This window comes from Jaculus jaculus, chromosome 6 (assembly GCF_020740685.1).
Source record: "Jaculus jaculus isolate mJacJac1 chromosome 6, mJacJac1.mat.Y.cur, whole genome shotgun sequence".
Lineage (NCBI taxonomy): Eukaryota > Metazoa > Chordata > Mammalia > Rodentia > Dipodidae > Jaculus > Jaculus jaculus.
The window spans coordinates 91,371,258-91,392,506 of record NC_059107.1 but is presented as its reverse complement, the minus strand read 5'-3'; the positions used below and the strand labels follow the sequence as shown (position 1 = coordinate 91,392,506).

General features: G+C 45.8%; 2 protein-coding genes across 7 annotated transcripts; one reads left to right on the top strand and one right to left on the bottom strand.

The window, feature by feature from the left end:
* Positions 1-2,106: 2,106 nt before the first annotated feature.
* Fkbp11 (FKBP prolyl isomerase 11) lies at positions 2,107-6,182 on the top strand. Of its 2 annotated transcripts, none has more exons than XM_045153382.1 (6): positions 2,107-2,303; positions 2,495-2,560; positions 3,027-3,114; positions 3,371-3,404; positions 3,699-3,769; positions 5,678-5,844. In XM_045153382.1, the coding sequence occupies exons 1-6, from the start codon at positions 2,181-2,183 to the stop codon at positions 5,779-5,781; spliced, it is 486 nt and encodes a 161-aa protein (XP_045009317.1). In that variant the 5' UTR covers positions 2,107-2,180; the 3' UTR covers positions 5,782-5,844. The 2 variants fall into 2 exon arrangements, with proteins under 2 accessions (XP_045009317.1, XP_004668625.2); XM_004668568.2 differs by lacking the exon at positions 5,678-5,844 and adding an exon at positions 5,946-6,182 and having other exon boundaries at positions 2,110-2,303.
* Positions 6,183-6,810: 628 nt separating this feature from the next.
* Positions 6,811-19,909, bottom strand: Ccdc65 (coiled-coil domain containing 65). Of its 5 annotated transcripts, XM_004668525.2 has the most exons (8): positions 19,709-19,909; positions 18,841-19,008; positions 12,628-12,797; positions 11,145-11,283; positions 9,499-9,696; positions 8,908-9,126; positions 7,376-7,528; positions 6,811-7,291 (listed from the first exon to the last, which is right to left on the bottom strand). In XM_004668525.2, the coding sequence occupies exons 1-8, from the start codon at positions 19,838-19,840 to the stop codon at positions 7,031-7,033; spliced, it is 1,440 nt and encodes a 479-aa protein (XP_004668582.1). In that variant the 5' UTR covers positions 19,841-19,909; the 3' UTR covers positions 6,811-7,030. The 5 variants fall into 5 exon arrangements, 4 of the variants coding, with proteins under 4 accessions (XP_004668582.1, XP_045009313.1, XP_045009314.1 ...); XM_045153378.1 differs by lacking the exon at positions 12,628-12,797 and having other exon boundaries at positions 11,145-11,300; XM_045153379.1 differs by lacking the exons at positions 11,145-11,283; positions 12,628-12,797.
* Between the last annotated feature and the right edge of the window lie 1,340 nt (positions 19,910-21,249).

Here is a 21,249-nt window from a genome sequence, read left to right as displayed (position 1 = left end):
TTGAATGCTGGGACTAAAGGCATGAGCCACCACGCCCTGGTCTGGCTTTTTTATTTTTATTTTGTTTTATTTTATTTTTTTTTGAGAAAGTTCTCAACTCTACTGATGCTCCTGCCTCTACCTTCTGAATGCTGGGATTATAAGTACAGGTGTGCACTATCATGCCTGACTCTGGCAGTGGCTTTAGGTGAAAGCATTCCCAAGTAAGCATGTAACTCTGGTAGAGCACTTGCCTAGTCTAGTATGTGCAAAACAATCTGAGAGAGAATGAGAACTTAATCATAGTGGTAGCTCTGAGAATGGAAGCTCTGGAGAGGCTGTGATGGGAGAACTCCGAGATGGGTGCATATGGAAAATGAAAGAAGACTCAGAATGCTGACAGAGTGCCATCAGAAAGAGGGGTGGGAAGGCCAGGTGTTACTGATGGGAAAGTGGAACGGCTATGTGTTGGGTGTCTAGTTTGCTTGAAGTGTTGGCCAAATACTCAAGCAGAGTTGTGTCTAAAACTTGTGAAGTAAATCAAAGCTTTAATGGCACCAAATGCCAGAGATGCTAAATTGGACCATGAAGCCTGGAACAACCCAAGAGTTTGGTGGCAAGTGCTCCATGACAACCTTTGAGCAGAGTGCAGGTGACACAACCTGAGTTGTCAATCAGTGAAGGTTTATATCATGAAAAGGACTCGATAGGTTCGGTCAAACGCATGCAGCCTATCACCTGAGCTAACTTAAAACCCCTTTTATTTTATTTTTATTTTTCAAAAATTTATTTATTTGAGATAGAGAAAGAGGCAGAAAGAGAGAGAGCCAGCGAGCCAGCGCCAGGGTCTCCAGCCACTGCAAATGAACTCCAGACACATACGCCCCCTTGTGCATTTCGCTTACATGGGTCCCGGAGAATCAAACCGGGATTCTGTGGCATTGCAGGCAAACGCCTTAACTGCTAAGCCATCTCGCCAGCCCTATTTTTATTTGTTTATTTATTTTATTATTTTTTTAATTAATTAATTTATTTATTTGAGAGCGACAGACACACAGAGAAAGACAGATAGAGGAAGAGAGAGAGAATGGGCGCGCCAGGGCTTCCAGCCTCTGCAAACGAACTCCAGACGCGTGCGCCCCCTTGTGCATCTGGCTAACGTGGGACCTGGGGAACCAAGCCTCGAACCGGGGTCCTTAGGCTTCACAGGCAAGCGCTTAACCGCTAAGCCATCTCTCCAGCCCTATTTGTTTATTTTTGTGAGAGAGAATTGGCACACCAGGGCCTCCAGCGACTGCAGACGCATGCGCCATCTTGTGAGCATGTGCGACCTTGCGCTCATGTTGCTGTGTATTTGGGACCTGGTCCTCTGGCTTCGCAGGCAAGCGCTGTAACCGCTAAGCCATCTCTCCAGCCCTGAAACCCCTTTTATGAAAGCTGGAACGCTTATACAAACAAAAGAAGGATGGATGTGCTACTGTTGTGAAAAGTTTGTTGAAGAATGCAGGGAGAAAAACTGTAGGAAGAAAAAAGATCAGTAACTCACCTCATTCTTACAGGAAAATAGCTCCTTCTGCCTTCCAGTTAGCTTTCCAAGGGCAGGAGAATAGACGGCAGCTGCCTACCACTTTTTGGATCTATAACCTCCAGAAATTGGTGCAGAAGAAATAGAGGAGGGAAAGGATGTCATCGTTGACACCTTTTGGGGTGGACTGAGCAAGCCTAATACAATGCTAGGCTAGTGGGAGGAGACATATCCTAGAGGAAAGAACACAGCAAATGAAGTCCTGGGCCCGTGTCTGTCACTTCCTAGCTTGATGACTTTGAGCAAATTACTTTAGCACCCCTATCCCTTAGCTGTAAAATGGGAATAGTTGTGTCCATCTTTCTGGGTGATATGAACATCAGAAACCAGTAGGTAATGGTGGATGGTTGCTGATACATGGTCCAACACCTCGTTAGGGACAGAACGGCTAAACGGAGCAGTCAGAATTCGAGGCCTCCATTGAAGAGCGTATGGAAGACTCCCTCTGGCCTCCTCCCTCCAGGAGGTGGGGACAAAGTGGTGGGAGGGCTGCAGGAGGAGGAGCTCTCATCGCGACCCGCCCTGTCCAGTCTGTCCTGGGCGCCGAGGGAACGCCGTCCTCGCTTCCACTGGATCATCCTGTCCTGGTGCTTGGGTGTCTTGCTCCGGTCCAGCCATGACCCTGCGCCCCTCACTCCGGCAGCAGCTGCTGCTGCTGCTGCTCAGTGGTGCGGTGTGCCGGGCTGAGCCTGGCTTAGAAACTGAAAGTCCTGTCCGGACCCTCCAAGTGGAGACCCTGGTGAGGAGTCCGTCGTGGTCCCTGGCCCCCCGAGGGTGGAGATGTGGGGGAATACAGGGATCTCAGGGAGCTTGGAAGCGAGGAGATGAGGAAGTGCGGGAACTGAGTTGGGGGTGGTGGGTGCTGGCTGTAGGAATGAGAACGGGATCTTGGGGACGGAAGTATCATTGACCCCTGGAGTCTGATCGTAGGTGGAGCCCCCTGAGCCCTGTGCGGAGCCCGCTGCGTTGGGAGACACGCTCCACATACACTACACGGTGAGGGGCCCGGAAGGCGGGGGCGGGGCCTAGGAGGGGCGGGGCCCAGCTGAAACACGTCAGCTTTGGCTTAGACACGTGGCAAGCTGTTCCTGAGAACTAGGGTCTCTGCGGGTCCAAAACCACGTGGCGGGGGGGGGGGGGTGGCGGGGAACACTTCTGTTCCCTGCCTATTTCCCCTGCTTGCTTTTCCGCCAGTTCTCCCCAGTACTGAGAAATGAAGGGTGGAGATCTCCAAATAGTGCCAGCCCTTTGGGGCTTCCTGTTCCTTTCTGGCCTGTGGAGGAGAGAGAGTGTGTGAGAGAGAGAGAGAGAAAGAGAAAGAGAATTGTGTGTGGGTTGGGGGTGTGGGGAACAAAGCTGCAGCTGTCAGGGGGTTGCCGACACTCAGAGGCACCTGGCCCAGGTGCGTGTTACCTGCCAGCCGGGAGGGGAGGTGGGGTTAGCTCTTGTTCTCTCCCTTCAGGGCAGCTTAATAGATGGACGCATTATTGACACCTCTCTAACCAGAGACCCTCTGGTTATAGAACTTGGCCAAAAGCAGGTGATTCCAGGTATGTGACCTGTGCCTTTTTGCCTCTTCCTAACCTAAGCCCTTTCTTAGTGTCTTCTGCCTCTAAGCTGCTCTGGAAATTACCTCTATAAGACCCTAGGAATCTTCCAGCTATCTCCTAATGTTCAAACCCTCACTTCGAATTCTCTTCTGGCTCCATAGTCATGGAGGCAAGGAGTTTGACAAGTGAAGGGAGGCTCTTAGATGGTTTGGGGAATGTAGATAACTTCTCGTTCACGTATGTCTTCTTCCTTAAGGTCTGGAGCAGAGCCTTCTAGACATGTGTGTAGGGTGAGTATCTGGGCAGAATCAGGCCTGACTATACTCTTTGCCTGGGTAGGAGCTTTCTCTGCCATCGTTGCTCTCCTGAGACCATTCAGCCTTTCTACCTCTGGCAGTTAGTTTCGTTGGAGAAGTTAAGTAAGGCCCATGGGGGTTGAGGTATACCTTTGCTGGTCAATCCGTTGGGAGGAAAAGTTCATGTTTGGGGGATATGGGTGGTGGGAGTGTTTGTGGAGTTTCAGATGCATTGAGACTGCTGGTCCACCTTCCTCCCTTTGGCTATGACTCACATTCCTTCCCCAGAGAGAAACGAAGGGCAGTCATTCCTTCTCACTTGGCCTATGGAAAACGGGGATTTCCACCATCTATCCCAGGTAAATCTGACTAGGCCTTTCTCCTGGCTATCAAAATACCCAGCCCCTAGAAGCCACACGCTCTACTCGTATTCCTCTCCAACTCTCATTTGAGAAATCTTGCTAATAATCACATTGCATGTGTTCATTAGTTGGTGGAATTTAAAATATGTCTGGTTTAAGTCCAATTAATTTCAGTCTGAAGCTTAAAAAGGTCCAAATCAAATTTGTTGAAAGGGGCAGAAGTAGTTGGGCCTCCTCTTGAAAGCCCACTTTTTTTCCGGGCTAGACTACGCATGTAGACTACAGAGGCCTCCTGGCTCAATCTCAGGCAGCTGGTCATTTTAGGAAAGAGACGCCTGCTTGAGCCACATGGATCTGCTGCCTGCAGTGCTTCATGCTAGAGCGGTCAAGAAATTTAAAGCAAACAACAAGCAATCTTTAAAAGTCCTCATGTTATACTACTTCTCTTTCTATGTATCTGTATGCATGTGTACAAACAGCAGATGTATGGGCTACTTTTTGTGTGTGTGCTTGGAATTGAATCTGGGCCAGCAGGCTTTGTAGGAGAGTACCTTTAACCACTGAGCCATCTCCCTAGCCCCTCTGATAGCTACTCTTTAAGGTCAAAGACTGGACAGACTTCCTAAGATGTATTTCTCTTGCTTTTGGTTAAAACACATGTTCTGGGCTGGGTATGGTGGTGCACACTTTCAATCCCAGTACTCAGGATACAGGTAGAAGGATCACCATGAGTTTGAGGCCACCCTGAGACTACATAGTGAATTCCAGGTCAGCCTGGACTAGAGTGAAACCCTACATCAAGGCAAAAGAAAGAAAAAAAACAACAACACATGTAGCCAGGTGTGGTGGCATATGCGTTTAATCCCAGCACTCAGGAGACAGAGGTAGGAGGTAGTGAATTTCAGGTCAGCCTGGGCTAGAGTGAGACCCTACCTTGGGAAAAAAAACAAAAAAAAAAAACAAAAAATAAACAAACAAACAAAAGTTCTGTTAGTTACAATGTGTTTTACTCCACAGTGCACAGGGTGCAGTAGAGGGAGGCCTGGAAAGTGGGTAGGGAGGGTTAAGGAGAAACTCCCAGCAAAGCTGCTGGTCTGCTTTTGGTTGTAACCCTGCCCTGTTTTATATGCTCCCTTTTAAAAAATATTTTCATCTACATGAGAGTATGGTGTTCCAGGGCTCCTGCCCCTATAAAACATTCCAGACACATGTACCATTTTATAGGTCTGCCTTTACATAGGTACTAGGGAATCGAACCCTGATGGTCAAGCTTTGTAAACAAGTGCTTTTAACCACTGAGCCATCCCCCAGCTCTATCTGCTCCCTTCTTCCTCTCCAACTCTTATTTGAAAATTCTGAATGCTAATAATCACATTTCATGTGTTCATTGGTTGGTGGAGTTTAAAAAAAAATGAATTGGGCATGGTGGCACACACCTTTAATCTTAGCACTAGGGAGGCAGAGGTAGGAGAACTGTCATGAGTTCAAGGCCACCCTGAGAAGAAACGGTGAATTCCAGGTTAGCCTGGGCTAGAGTGAGACCCTGCCTCAAAAAACTAAGAAAAGCCAGGCATGATGGTAGACTCCTTTAATCCCAGCACTTGGGAGGCAGAGGTAGAAGTTTGAGGCCACCCTGAGAATACATTGTGAATTCCAGATCATCCTGGGCTAGAGAGAGACCCTACCTTGAAAAAACAAAACAAAAAAAGAGCCTAGTGCTGTGGCACACACTTAATCCCAGCACTCGGGAGGCAGAGGTAGGAGGATTGTGAAGAGTTTGATGCCACCCTGAGTCTAACTAGTGAATTTAAGTCAGCCTGGGCTAGAGCAAGACCCTACCTTGAAGAAAAAAAAGTCTGGTTTGAGTCTAGTTAACTGTAAGATTCTATTCATGTGATTGTTTAGAAATGAAGTCCAGTCAGTATAGAGGATTCCCACACATGCAAATGGAAAAGAGCCTGTGTATTTCATTGTCACACCTTCCCTGTGTTGTCAAAGACTGTCACTGAACCCAAGCTACATGGATGTTGAGGGTCATGCAACCTCCTCAGCCTTTTCTAAAGGAAGGCGAGCCCACATTTCAAACGGTCAGTTTCACAGTTGGCTTTGCTGTGGCCTAGGCTTGCTTTCATTCGGATTCAGAGATGCTAACCCTTCCCCCTCCCATCTCCAGCGGATGCAGTGGTGCAGTATGATGTGGAGCTGGTTGCACTGACCCGAGCCAACTACTGGCAAAAGCTGGTGAAGGGCATTTTGCCTCTGGTAGGCATGGCTATGGTGCCAGCCCTCTTGGGCCTCATTGGGTATCACCTATACAAAAAGGCCAACAGACCTAAAGTCTCCAAAAAGAAGCTCAAAGAAGAGAAAAGAAACAAGACTAAAAAGAAATAATAAATAATAGTTTTTCACACAGTGTCTTTGTATTCTTCACCTGATACTACTACTCTCTCTTTTTTTAAAGACAGCATTGTGCTTTATATCCAAACTAGTCTTGAACTCACACCAGCTGGCTTATTTATTTAAGAGAAAGAGAGAGGAGAGAATGGGTTCACTAGGGCCTCTAGCCACTGCAAACAAACTCCAGACATGTGTGCCACCATGTGCATCTGGCTTACGTGAGTTCTGGGGAAATCAAACCTGGGCCCTTAGGCTTCGCAGGCAAGAGCCTTAACCACTAAGCCATCTTTCCAACCTACCTGATGCTTTCTGAGTCTGCTTTCACAAGTACAGTGAAGTGAAAGACCAAGAACAAACACATTCTGGAGGTGCATCTTGCCTGTGGGTGGGTGGTTGGAGGCCTTGGATCACCTCTTCTGGAATCCTCCTGCTGCCCTCACTTACCCCAAAGACTTGCCTTGAATCTGTCTCTACAGCCAGGCATGTTTGGCTCTCGTGTTGTCATGCTTCGTTGAGAAGAAAGCTTCTTATTAGTTGCTTACCTATTCTGTCTTCTCCCTAGGACTTCAGTGTTCCTAAGTGTCAAAGTGGACTTCTGTGTCTAAAATGTCAAAGACAATAAGGAGCTTATACATCCCATGGAAAATTTTTTAAAAAGTTTATTGAATATACTGCATGGGGACTGTAGGCTGGGACGTAATAGAGTACTGCCTCTGGTTACTAGTAGAGCCTCCATGTAGTTTTTAATAGCAAAGTGCTAGGTCTCAAAAAATCCCTGAGGTTGGGAAGAGATTTCCTCTTTGATTCATAGGGTATGGGAGATATGTGGGCTCCTTCAGTGATGTTGTGCGTGCTTAGAGGTTATTTGTCACCTGACTGGGCTGCAGGCATAGACAAGGGCTGGGCTAGGTTGCTTCGATGGTTCACTATGAAGAGGGGGTTGGGCTGGCTGAGCACTTCGTCACTCACTGAGATGCCATCCAAGTACTGCTTGAGCATCTCCTTCAGCTTCCCACTGATGTCCAACAGCTGGGCTCGTCTGTGCTGCAGGCTTAGTACCTCCAGCTTCACTTTATTGTACCTTTTCCAGAAATTCTCCATCCCTGTGTAGTTCACCATCACCTGGAAGGAGGTGTGGGCAATGGCACACATTGTGTGTGCTAATGAGCAGAGGCTGTCCTACGTCCATCCTCCCCTACCTTTTACCTGGGCTAGGTCCTCTGTGAGCTCTTCCTGATTCAGGGCCTCAACTTCAGCCTGCTCCTTAGGAGTCAATGCTGAAGCATAGAAAGGCAGCACTTTCTCTTCCTCCGTTTCAAATTTCCTACATATTTCAGCAAGCTTAAGGATCTTTTCACCCTGTTAGAAGCAGGAAAGAGTGGGAGGGAGATTGTGGAGTTTGTTCCCTTGCTTGTGCTGAGGGAAACTTTTCATCCAAATGGGACACAACAGTAATAAATCACTTGTCACAGTGATTATCATGTTGTGCCCAGCACCATCCCAAGTATATATATGTATAGTTTTGTTTTTTTCTAGGTAGGGTCTCACTCTAGCTCAGACTGACCTGGAAATCACTATGTAGTCTGAGGCTGGCCTCAAACTTTTGATAATCCTCCTACGTCTGCCTCCCAAGTGCTGGGATTAAAGGTGCACCACCATGCCTGGTTAGTATTTCATATTTTTATTATAAAATTAGTAACAACTTTATTTAAAATGTAAAAGAAGCTTGGTGTGGTGGTGAGTTTGAGGCCAGCCTGGAACTATAGAGTGAGTTCCAGGTCAGCCTAGGTTAGAGTGGGACCCTACATCAGAAAAACTACAATTGGGAGCCTGAGGGATGGCTCAACAGTTAAGGCATCTACCTGTAAAGCCTAACTGCAAGGGTTCATTTCCCTAGTACCCACGTACAGCTAGATGCACAAAGTGGCACATGCATCTGGAATTCGTTTGCAATGGCTGGAGGCCACATATGCACCCATTCTGCCTCTTCTTTCTATCTCTGCTTGCAAAAAAATAAAACACCACAGTTGGGGCTGGATAGATGGCTTAGTGATTAAAGCACTTGCCTACAAAGCCTAAGGACCCAGGTTCGATTCCCTAGTACCCATATAAGCCGGATGCACAAGGTGGTGCATGCATCTGTAGTTTGTTAGCAGTGGCTGGAGGCCCTGCCCATTTTCTCTTCTCTGCTTCTCTCAAATAATTAAATAAATACCACAATTACTTGGCATGTGGCTCACGCTTTTAATCCCAGCACTTGGAAGGCAGAGGTAGGAGGATTGCTGTGAGTTCAAAGCCACCCTGAGACTACGGAGTGAATTCCAGGTCAGCCTGGTCTAGAGTGAGACCCTACCTCAAAAAAAATCAAAAAAAGAAAAGAAAAGAAATAACTAAACTATAAAGGAAATGGAATAGAAAAGGTATGCTAAGGGCTGGAGAGATGGCTTAGTGCTTAAGGCCTGTGAAGCCTAAGGAATCAGGTGTGACTCCCCAGGACCCATGTAAGCCAGGTGCACATGGTGGCGCAGGCATCTAGAGTTCATTTGCAGTGGCTAGAGGTCCTGGCATGCACACTCTCTCTTTCTCTCTCAAATAAATAAATGAAATTAAAAAAAAAAAAAAGATATGCTAAATGTCTGTTCAGACAAGAAGCAGAGGAAGCCCTCCTAATTGCTCCTAAAAGCCTTGCACCTTCAGCCAGACCCCTTGGGTTTGTCCTGACTGTTTTCTCCCCTCACCTTATCCACGATCTTCCTCAAGGCCTTGAGGGTAGCATTGCTTTCCAGGGTAAGTTTGACTAAGTTCTCCTGAGATACTTCCCGGGCCTGAGTCCTTTGGGTCTTGAGTTTTCGCAGGTGTACATGGACCAGCTCCTTGTCATTACGGATACACTGGTTCTGCTCCTCACTCTCACGGCTGTGTGCCATAATCTTTCCTTTCAAAATACTTATGGCCTCCTGGAAGGACAGAGTGGAAGCAATTGACCAGCAGAGGGTCTAAAGTGAGATGGGACCTGGCATGGTGGCACACGCCTTTAATCCCAGCATTTAGGAGGCAGAGGTAGGAGGATTGCCATGAGTTCAAAGCCACCCTGAGACTCCATAATGATTTCCAGGGCAGCCTGGGCTAGAGTGAGACCCTACTTTGAAAAGCCAAAATGAATAAATAAATAAAAATAAAGTGAGATGGGTTAAAATGGAAGGATAGGGGCTAAGATCCAAGTATCATCTTTTCCCACCCAACTGATTATGGATAAGACCCAGTGGAATCTGAGGGAAAAGAAGTAGGATAATAGAAGATAATGCAGTATTTCCAATTGGGTATACAACCTGCAGTTTCTGTATTCTTTTCATCTGTGCTTCAATCTCTTTGGAGCTTTTCTCATCCTTCACCTTTAGGGCCTCAAAGGCAATTTTCCTGTCCTCTGTGGCATCAGTGTAGTTCTTGAGTGCATCCTGGAACCTTCGCCACAGATCTTCCACTATGTTCTCGAGTTGTAGTCGTAAAAAGTGCTTCTCTTCTAAATTCTAGGAAATGTTCCCCAAATACCTTGTAGTACCCTTTTACTTTCAGCAGTCACCTTACCCTCTTGAGCTATTTGTAGCATTTTTCAATGCAAATATCAACAATGAACATGCCTGCAAAGCCCAGACAGCTGATATAAATAAAGGTTGTATGTAAAGTGAGGACTATAGTGAACATGAAAGTAAGCTTCTGGGTGGGTAGGGTACATTTGGAAATGAAGCCCAGTGTTGCCAGACCTTGTAACTTTTTTTTTTTCCAAGGTAGGGTCTCACACTAGTTCAGGCTGACCTGGAATGCCCTCTGTAGCCTCAGGGTGGCCTTGAACTCATGCCTGGCAAGATCTTTAACTTTCAGAGGAAGCTGAAATCTTTCATTTAATAAAATCTTTTCAAGTTTTAAATATTGGAAATATATTCTAATTTTTAAAACACCAGTTTAAGCTGGGCACGGTGGCGCACACCTCAGGAGATAGAGGTAGGAAGACCGCTGTGAGTTCGAGGCCACCCTGAAACTACAGAGTGAATTCCAGGTCAGCCTGAGCTAGAGTGAGACCCTACCTTGAAAAACCAAAACCAAACAAACAAAAAAACACCAGTTTAAAAGTTCTGGAAACATGGCTTAGTGGGTAGAGTGCTTGCCTAGTTTGATCCCAGTGCTGTATAAGCCCAGTATAGTGGCACATGCCTCTAACCCCAACACTTGGAAGGTAGAGGCAAGAGGATCAGAAGCTCAAGGTCATCCACAGCTACATAGCCAGTTCAAGGCCAACCCCAGCTACATGAGACCCTGTCTTGTAAATAAAGACTGGTTAAAATAAAAACAAGGGCTGGGGATCTATAGCTCAGTTGGTAAAGTACTTGCCTTCATGCCCTGGGTTCGATCCCTAGCATAGCATAAAGTCAGGAATGGTATTGCATGTCTACAATCTCAGTACTTGGGAAGTGGAGGCAGAAGGATCAGAAATTTAAGATCCATCCTTGGCTATGTATCAAGAGTTTGAGCTCGCCCTAGGCTACATAAGATGTTTTCTCAAAATAAATAAAATAAAAACAAGAACGCTGTGCCCAAAGCAAGCTTTGCAATGTCCAGGATGGTGGAAAGTACTATAGGCTAAGGGGCAGGAGACTTCACTTCTTCCAGCTCTGCCATAAACCAGCAGCATGACTCAGGCAGGTCATTTTACTTCTTTGGACCTCAGTTCATTTTCACATCTCAGGGGTGGAGCCAAATGATTTCTTTGGTGCTTTTTAGCTCCAAAATGCATTCTCTTGACATTTAAAATAATCTTGCCTCCCAATCAGTTTTCACAAAGCCACAAGAAACACTAGAGGTCCCTATAGTTGCAACTGCTTTTTACTGGTTACAGGGTTCTCATCCAACTGTAGTTGCCCTGAACAATTTTTTTTCCTCATGTCTCTCCAGATACTGCCCCTCTGCTCTCCCTCTGTACCTTGTTTTTGAGATCATCCCACATGCTCTGGAACTCCAGCTTGCTTTCATACTCAGAATCTATATAGTTCTGCTCCATGGCCATGAAGACATCTTGTAGGTAGTGCATCTCTTTCTCATGTTGGTCAATAATTGTCTTCCTACAGGAGACATGACACTGTTTCTGCTGTGGTAGCACAGCATGTGGACGACTTATAAAAGTATTTAATAAAACAGTGCTGACTGAGAGCAGAGGGAGTGAGGGTAGGGTGGTTTTTAGTGTCAGAAAGAATAAGATTATTTTCTTGGGCTGTAGAGATGGTTTAGTGGTTAAGGCATTTGCCTGCAAAGCCAAAGGACCCTGGATTCCCCAATCCCCACATAAAGCCAGATACACAAGGTGGCACATGTATCTGGAGTTCATTTGGAGTGGCTGGAGGCCCTGATATGCCCATTCTCTCTCTTTAAAATCTTGTAGAAAATAAAAAGATTATATTCTTTTGGTTTTTGAATAGTTAATATAATATATATAATACAAAAATAAAAATATATAAAAGTTTATTGCTAATCTCCCATCCCTGTTCACTGCCAGATGAGAAAGATTTTTTTTTAATTTTTATTTATTTATTTATTTATTTGAGAGCCACAGAGAAAGACAGAGAGAGAATGGGCGCGCCAGGGCCTCCAGCCTCTGCAAACGAACTCCAGACGCGTGCGCCCCCTTATGCATCTGGCTAACGTGGGACCTGGGGAACCGAGCCTCGAACCGGGGTCCTTAGGCTTCACAGGCAAGCGCTTAACCGCTAAGCCATCTCTCCAGCCCGAGAAAGATTTTTATTATTATTATTATTTGAGAGAAAGACAGAAGCAGAGAGAGGGAGGGAGAATGGGTACACCATGGCATCCCACCATTATAAATGAACTCCAGATGCATGTGCCCCCTTGTGCATCTAGCTTATGTGGGTCCTAGGGAATCAAACCTGGTCCCTTTGGCTTTGCAGGCAAGTGCCTTAACCACTAAGTCATCTCTCTGCCCAAGAAAGATTTTTTTAAAATTTTGCTTATTTTTTATTGATTTATTTGAGAGCAACAGACAGACATAGATAAACAGGCAGATAGAGAGAATATGGGCACGCCAGGGCCTCCAGCCACTGCAAACAAATTCCAGTTGCATGCGCCACTTTGTGCATCTGGCTTATGTGGTTCCTGGAGAATTGAGCCTCGACCTGGGGTCCTTAGGCTTCACAGGCAAGCACTTAACTGCTAAGCCATCTCTCCAGCCCCCGAGAAAGATTTTTTGACAGAAGTGGAGTTTACAGACAGGGTCTGGCAAGGGCAAAGATAAGCTAAGGTTGTAGGATTAAGCACAAATTCATTTAGAAGGAAATTGGGACCTCTGCAGGAATAATAAAATTCAGGTGGGGTCTTCAAGGTACTGGACCTCTTTTTACAAACACAGATTCTGAGACACCCCTGGATTCAATCCCCTATCTTAAGCCTCATACCTTTCTGTCTCAAACTCTTTGGTTAGGGTGTCAAGCTCCATGTTGTAACTTTCCTCTAGGAGGTTGAGACGGCGCCTCTGCAGGGCCAAGAGCTGGTCAACGTTGTGCAAATGGCTGTGCAGGGCATGGGCATACTGCTCTTCAGCTTCTGACAAGTCCTTAGCTAAAGACTGTGCAAGCAAGAAAGAGTCACATTTGTGTGAGAAAATAAAAATGTATTCAGCTGGCTGGAGAATGGCTTGATAGCATTTCTCCCTTAGTTCCTAATGCTAATTTTTGGCTTTAGGAGTACTGGCTCTCTCACTCAGTGTTGAATATAAAGCAAGAATGGCTGGGCATGGTGGCACACGCTTTTAATCCCAGCACTGTGGAGGCAGAGGTAGGAGGACCACTGTGAGTTCGAGGCCACCTTGAAACTACATGGTGAATTGCAGGTCAGCCTGGGCTAGAGTGAGACCCTAACACACACACACAAAAAAAAAACACATTAAAAATAAGAAAAAAAAGCCAGGTATGGTGGCACATGCCTTTAATCCCAGTGTTCAGGAGGCCTGAGGTAGGAGGATCGCCATAAGTTCAAGGCCACACTGAGACTACATAGTTAATTCCAGGTCAGCCTGGACCAGAGTGAGACCCTACCTTGAAAAACCAAAATAATAATAATAATAAATTTTAAAAAAAATACTGGTTAAGGCGCTTGCCTGCAAAGCCTAAGGATCCTGGCTTGATTCCCCAAGACCCATGTAAGCCAGATGCACAAGGATGTGCATGTATCTGGAGTTCGTTTGCAGTGGCTGGAGGCCTTGGTGCACCCATTCTCTCTCTCTGTCACTCACAAGTAAATAAATAAAAATAAACCAAAAATAATAAATAAATAAAATGAAGCAAGAATGATGTCAAGGAACCACATGCAGGCAGCCAATGTCCTGTGGACAACAAACATTTTTACTGCTGGAGCTATCACTAAAGGAAACCAGGAATCATTGGAGAAATGGCTGCTTTGAGCTGTGAGGACAGAAAAAAACTTGAACCTGGGTTATCTCCTCATACAAAATAGAAAAGCAGCATGGTATGCATATGTATAATACAAGGAGACTGAAGCAGGAGGATCACAAGTTCAAGGTCTCCCTGGGCTACACAGTGAGTTAAAATTTGCTTGGGTAACTTAACAAAAACCCTGCCTCAAAAACAAACAAACAAAAAAACCTTTTTTTTTTTTTTTTTTTTTTTTTTTTTTGAGGTAGGGTCTCGTTCTTTCCCAGGCTGTCCTGGAATTTATTCTGTAGTCTCATGATGGCCTTAAACTCACAGCATCCTCTACCTCTGCCTCCCAAGTACTGGGATTAAAGATGTACACCACCACGCCCAGCTACTGAAAATTGTTTTTATGAAGCAGGGGTATCACTCTAGCCCAGAATGACCTAGAACTCAGTCTTTGCTCATGCTGACCTGAAACTCAAGATGGTCCTTCTACCTAGTGTTCCTCCAAGTACTGGGATTAAAGGTGTGAGCCCAGGGCTGGAGAGATACTTAGTGGTTAAGGCATTTGCCTACAAAGCCAGAGGATCCCAGTTCGACTCTTCAGGACCCAAGTAAGCCAGATGCACAAGAGGGCGCACACATCTGGAGTTCATTTGCAGTGCCTGGAGGCCCTGGCGTGACAATTCTCTCTCTCTCTTCCTCTGCTTCTTTCTCCCTCTCAGATAAATAAATAAATATATTTTTAAAAAGGTGTGAGCCCAGCTATTCAAAAAATTAAAAAAAACTTTTTTTTAGAGCACACAAGACAGAGACAGAAAATTGGTGAGCCAGGGCCTTAGCCACTGCAACTGAACTCCAGATGCTAGTACCATCTAGTGTGCATGGGCAACCTTGTGCTTGCGTCACCTTTGTGTGTCTGGCTTACGTGGGATCTGGAGAGAGATGGAACATGGGTCCTTAGGCTTCGAAGGCAAGTGCCTTAGCCATTAAGCCATCTCTCTAGCTCCTAGAAATAAATAAATAAATATCTTCTTTTTTTGGTATTTCGAGGTAGGCTCTCGCTCTATCCCAGGCTGACCTAGAATTCACTATGTACTCTCAGGTTGGCCTCAAACTTATGGCAATCCTCTCACCTCTGCCTCCCAAGTGCTGGGATCAAAGGCATGTACCACATTGCCCAGTTAAGAAATATTTTTAAATTTATTTACTTATTAGAGAGAGAATGGTTGCACCAGGGCCTCCAGCCACTGCAGATGAATTCCAGATGTGTGTGCCACCTTGTGCATCTGGCTTGTGTGGGTATTGGAGAATCAAACTTGGGTCTTTAGGCTTTGCAGGCAAGCACTTTAACCACTAAGTCATCTCTCCAGCCCTCCAAAAATAATTTTCCAAAAAGAGTAGGGAATCCGGGCATGGTGGTGCACACCTTTAATACCAGCACTCAGGAGGCAGAGGTAGGAGGAGGATTGCTGTGAGTTTGAGGCCACCTTGAGACTACAGAGTGAATTCCAGGTCAACCTGAGCTACAGTGAGACCCTACCTCAAAAAAACAACAAAAAAGAGAGTTGGGAATGTAGCTCAGTGGTATACTGTTTGCTTAGTATACATGTGGCCCAAAGTTCAGTCTCCAATATGTCAAACACAAAACAAAGCAAAAAAAAAAAAAAAAGCAAGGAAGCCATTTAAGACTAATATAAAGTTCTATCAGAAGGACTCAGGAATCAACATAAACTGGTTTACTGTGGCATACTATATTTTACAAAAATGAGTACAGTAGTATCTCTCATTCTACAAGTTTCTGCATTGTGACTTTATCACTCCTTCATCAAAGGTGAGAGTCTCTTTTGGGCATGGTGATATGGTGATACATACTCTTAATACCAGCATTTGGAAGGCGGAGGCAAGAGAATCATGAGTTCAAGGCCAACCTATGCTACATAGTAAGACCCTATCCCCTCTACCTCCAAAGAGCCAAAAGAGGACTAAAGAGATGACTCAGCAGTTAAGGCACATACCAGTAGAGCCAATGGACCTGGTTTGATTCCCCAGTACCCATGTAAAACCAAGGTGCACAAGGTGGCACATGGGTCTGGAGTTCATTTAGAGTGGCTAGAGGCTCTGGTGTGCCCATTCTCTCTCTTCCTCGAATAAAAAAATAAAATAAAACAGCCTGGCGGGGTAGTGCATGCCTTTAATCCCAGCACTGGGTGGCGGGGGGGGGGGGGGAGGAGGGACCAGAGGTAGGAGGATCACCATGAGATCAAGGTCATTACATAGTGAATTCCAGATCCAACTGGGCTGGAGTGAGATCCTACCATTAAAAAAACAAAACAAAAACAACTAAAAATAAATAAACAAAACAAAAAAGCCAAAAAGAAAAGGGTGAGGTGAGATGGAAAGGAGGGAAGACAAAAAAATAAATAAAAAAATAAAAGGTAGACTCTCTTCTTCCATCTCTTTGAATTTGGGTGAACCTGGCTAGGGAGATGGCTCAGCAATTAAAGGTACACTCTTGCAAAGCCTGATGGGTTTGGTTCAGTTCCCTAGTACTCATGCAAAGTGCACGCATCTGGCGTTTGTTGCAGCAGCAAGAAGCCCTGGCACATACACTCTTTCTGTATCTGAAATAAATATAAGGATTTTTTTGTTTTGTTTTTTTGCTTTTCAAGGTAGAGTCTTACTGTAAGAGCCCAGGCTGACCTGGAATTCACTATGTAGTCTCAGGCTGGCCTCGAACTCATTGCGATCCTCCTACCTGTTCCTCCCTAGTGCTGAAGGGGAAACCCAGTGGTTGAATGGAATCGTTCCCTAGCATGCTCAAGGCCTTGTATTAGATGTCCAGCACCACAAACAAGAGAAATACCATACACTTCATTCTGACGGCAGGCCCAAAGATATAATAAATTATTTTAATTCTTTACTGTTTTGTTTTGTGTTTGTAGTATTGGGGATTGAACTCTAGGCCTCACACATGTTAGGCATTTTATCACTGAGATACACTCCCAGTCTTTTTTTTTTTTCTCTGTTTCTACAGGTAGGGTCTCACTCTAGCCCAGGCTGACCTAGAATTCACTATGTAATCTCAGGGTAGCCTTGAATTCATGGCAGTCCTCCTACCTCTCTGCCTCTTGAGTGCTGGGATTAAAGGTGTGTGCCATCATGCCCAGCCCACCCCCAGCCTTTTAAAAAAAAATGTTTCTGGGTGTGGTGGTACACACCTTTAACCCCAGCACTCAGGAGGCAGAGGTAGGAGGATCACTGTGAGTTTCAGGTCAACCTGGGGCAAACTGTGATCCTACCTTGAAAAACCAAAATAAAAAAAAAAAGTTTGGGGGCTGGGGTGATAGCTCGCAGTTAAAGATGCTTGCTTGCAAAGCCTACTAGCCCAAGTTTAATTCCCCAGACCCATGTAAAGCCAAATGGTGCAAATGTGGGGTTTAGTTGCAGTGGCAGAGGTCAAAGTAGGGTCTATACTCTCTCTGTTTGCAAATAAATAAAAATATTAAAAAATAAAATAAAGCCAGAAGGCATGGCAGATTTCTGAAATCCCATGCTGATAACAAGATGGGAAACAAGGTAAAGGCAAAGACCAACACCTGAAAATAGTACTCTGACCTTCACATGCACTCTAGGGCATGCGTGTACCTGTGCACACACACACCACACATAAAATTCTAATTAAAAAGTAATCAAGAATCTCTTAGGAGCATGAGGATGGAGCAAGGTTGGTGGCACATGTCTATAATTCCAGCACTTGGGAGGCTGGTGTGGGGAGATTGCTAGTTCAAGGCCAGCATGGGCTACACAACAAGATTTTCAACCAACTCTTCAGAACAGTGTAAGGATGACTGACTGAAATGTCAACAAAAACAAAACAAACAAAAAAACAGAGCTAGGGCCGGGCGTGGTGGCACACACCTTTAATCCCAGCACTCAGGAGGCAGAGGTAGGAGGATCTCTGTGAGTTTGAGACCAGCCTGGGTCTACATAGTGAGTTCCAGGTCAGCCTAGGGGTAGAGTGAGACCCTACCTGGAAAACAAAAACATAAAACAAACCAAAATAAACAAAAACCAGAGCTACTGTTAGGGTGTCCTAACCTTGTCCAGGGCACTGAGGTTGAAAAAAAGAGACCTAACATTTGGTTGAATGAAGGAGAGTCACACTCTCATGCTTGCTCTTTCATTGATAGACTAGCTAGATGACTCTGGGTCAGTCAGTTCCTTTCTCTAACATTGATACAAAGGTATGGGACTGACTTCTAGTCACTGGGTAATGTATATTATGCCCACACCTCTGATATTATACAGTTCTAGATGGGACAGTGGTTCCTCCAAGGGAAGGAGAGGAATGAGTAAGAGCTCAGTATTCAGTTTCTCATATCAGTAAAAACTGCTATACCAATAGCCTGGATTTGTCACTGCCTGTATCTTGTAAGGCTTTTTTTTTTAATTTTTATTTTTATTTATTTATTTGAGAGCGACAGACACAGAGAGAAAAGACAGATAGAGGGAGAGAGAGAGAGAATGGGCGCTCCAGGGCTTCCAGCCTCTGCAAACGAACTCCAGACGCGTGCGCCCCCTTGTGCATCTGGCTAACGTGGGACCTGGGGAACCGAGCCTCGAACCCGGGTCCTTAGGCTTCACAGGCAAGTGCTTAACCGCTAAGCCATCTCTCCAGCCCTCTTGTAAGGCTTTTAAGATTAATTAGAGCCAGGTGTGGTAGAGGCAGGAGAATTAGGAGTTCAGAGTCATCCTCAGTTATATACAAGTTTAGGGCCAGCATGGACAACAGAGACCCTGTCTCAAAAAAAAAACCAAAAAAAACTCAGGGCTGGAGAGATGGCTTAGCAGTTAAGGCACTTGCCTGCGAAGCCTAAGGACTCAGGTTCTAGTCTCCAGGTCCCACATAAGCCAGATGCACATGGTGGTGCATGCATCTGAAGTTCGTTTGTGGTGGTTAGAGGCCCTGGTGTGCCCATTCTCTCTCTCTCTCTCTCTCTCTCTCTCTCTCTCTGTGTGTGTCTTAAATAAACAAAAAGAAATCTTTAAAAAAAAATCTGGACATGGTGGCTCATGCCTTTAATCTCACCAGCACTGGGGAGAGACTGAGGTAGAAGGCTTGCCTTTGAGTTTCAAGTCAACATGAGCTACAGTTACTTTCAGGTCAACCTGCCTAAAAAATTAATTCACTAGGCCCATTCTACTAAGAGAGGAGGTCAAGGAAGAGCTCACCTTGATGACACTGTCCTTGCAGTCCACCACTCGTTCAAACGTTTGGCTGAGGATCTCAATGTCCTTATGAAGCTCTCTGGTCTTGACTTCCCTAAGGACCATTCTCCACTGAGTGTTGATCTTATTAAGGTTCAGGGCACTGTTGTGCTCCTCCTTGGCTAGCTTGTCCTGTGTGAGAGATAAATCCAGCGGTAGAAGGTCAAGGTCCAAAGACCTGACTTGGGACAACAAGCAATAACCACACTGAGTTTGTCAGCTGACACTCTTTTGTTGTTTGAAGAGTTAAAGCTCTTTGGTGGCTAAGCCTTAGGAGGCTCCTTGCTTGTGTTTTGGAAAGGCCTGAGGCAAAACAGGAACAAACAGCCTCATGGCATTTTAGGGATGATAAAGAGTGAGTTTCCAGCTGGGGATGTGGCTCAGTTGGTAGAATGCATGAAGCTCTGGATTCGATCCCCTGTACCGCATAAAACCCCGCGTGGTAGCACATGCCTAGAAATCCCAGTGGAAACTGGAGGATCAGAAGTTCAAAGTCACCCCTGACGACCTAGAGTTTGAGACCAGCCTGGGCGACATGAGACCCTGCCTCAAAACAAGCAAACAAGCAAAACCCCGTAAGCTTCCTTGGGCGTGAGGCTTCAGGGATTTTGTTTCTGACGACCCTTCTTCAGAATATCGGAATTCGAGACAGTTGCATGTGGACAGCTTACGGTCCTAGTTCTAGGGCTCAGTTAAGACTGCAAGGTTGCCTGTAACCTAAGAGACCAGGGACTTCCAGAGCAGGAGAGACTGGAGGGACCGGACGCTTCCGCGCTGAGCCGGCCCAAGCCACAGCTTCCGCGCAGGGCAGGACCGAGCAGAAGGCCATCACCTTCAAGAACTGGTTGAGGAGCCTCTCTTTCTTCTTGGCTGTCTCCTCATCGGCCAGCAACTTCTGTTGAAACAGAAGCAGCTGCTCCTCATCCGACAAGGGTGCCTTCGCTTTCTTCCCTTTCTTCGGCATGGCTGGGACGGGTTACCGCAGAAGGAAAGCGCCCGGCCCGCCTGCCGCCAGTGCGAGCTCCGCCGCTGCGGGAGTAGAAAGACGCATCTGTTTCCTAGCAACGAGAACCCGCGCTAGGACCAGGTGGTAGGGAGACTGGGCAGCTGAGCACCGTCTTACAGCGCCCCCTGCCAACTGGAAGACCGAAGTCAAGTTTTTTAAATTAATTTTTAAAATTTTGTTTGTTTTTATTTATTTATTTGAGAGCGACAGACAGATAGAGAAAGAAGCAGAGAGAGAGAGTGAATGGGCGCGTCAGAGCCTCCAGCCACTGCAAACGAACTCCAGATGCATCTGGTTTATGTGGGACCTGGGGAATCGAACCTCGAACCGGGGTCCTTAGGCTTCACAGGCAAGCGCTTAACCGCTAAGCCATCTCTCCAGCCCTTTAAATTAATTTTTAGTATTTATTTATTTATTTGGTTTTCCGAGGTAGGGTCTCACTGTAGCACAGAATGACCTGGAATTCACTATGTACTCAGGGTGGCCTTGAACTCACAGCGATCCTTCTACCTCAGCCTCTCGAGTACGGGGATTAAAGGCGTGCGGTCATCACGCCCTGCTTTTTTTTTTTTAAGATTAATTTTTTTCTTTTTTATTTATTTGCAAACGGAGAGAGCATTACAAGAGGGAGACAACAGAATGGGTGCGTGAGGGCCTCCAGTCGCTGCAAACGAACTCCAGACGCATGCACCACTTTGTGCATCTGGCTGTATGTAGGTACTGGGGAATCCAATTGGTGTTGTTAGGTTTTGCAGGCAGACGCCTTAACTGCTGAGCTATCCCTCCAGCCCCTATTTATTTTTATTTTTTAAAAATATTTATTTATTTGAGAGAGAGAGAATGGGCGTGCCAGAACCCCCAGCCACTGCATAGGAACTCCAGATGTATGTGCAACTTTGTGCATCTGGCTTATGTAGGTCCTGGGGAATAGAACTGCCGTCCTTTGGCTTTGCAGGCAAGTGCCTTAACTGCTAAGCCATTCCTCCAACACCCCCCCCCTTCTTTTTATTTTTTGAAGTAGGGTCTCCCTCTAGTCCAGGCTGAGCTGGAATTTACTCTGTAGTCCCAGGCTGGCCTCCAACACAAGGCAATCCTCCTGAGTGCCTCTGCCTCCCTAGTGCTGAGATTAAAGGCCAGTGTCACCAGACCTGGCCACTTTTGCTTCTGAGACAGTCTTGCCTAGTATCTCTTGGCTGCTTTTGTAGTTGTTATATAGCCCAGGCTGGTCTTCTAAATGCTGACCAAGATTACAATTAGAGGGGCTGGAGAGATTGTTCAGTAGTTAAAGGCACTTGCTTGCAAATTCTGAAGGCTGAGGTTAAATTCCCCAGTACCCAGATGCAGAAATTGTCACAAGTGTCCGGAGT

Coding starts and splice junctions, on each gene's coding strand:
- Ccdc65 (XM_004668525.2), bottom strand. CDS start 19,840: ATGCCGAAGAAAGGGAAGAAAGCGAAGGCACCCTTGTCGGATGAGGAG. Junction 12,798..18,840: donor GCAAGGACAGTGTCATCAAG/GTGAGCTCTTCC, acceptor TTGCTTGCACAG/TCTTTAGCTAAGGACTTGTC. Junction 9,697..11,144: donor GGGATGATCTCAAAAACAAG/GTACAGAGGGAG, acceptor AACATTTCCTAG/AATTTAGAAGAGAAGCACTT.
- Fkbp11 (XM_004668568.2), top strand. CDS start 2,181: ATGACCCTGCGCCCCTCACTCCGGCAGCAGCTGCTGCTGCTGCTGCTC. Junction 2,304..2,494: donor CCCTCCAAGTGGAGACCCTG/GTGAGGAGTCCG, acceptor GTCTGATCGTAG/GTGGAGCCCCCTGAGCCCTG. Junction 3,770..5,945: donor ATTTCCACCATCTATCCCAG/GTAAATCTGACT, acceptor TCCCATCTCCAG/CGGATGCAGTGGTGCAGTAT.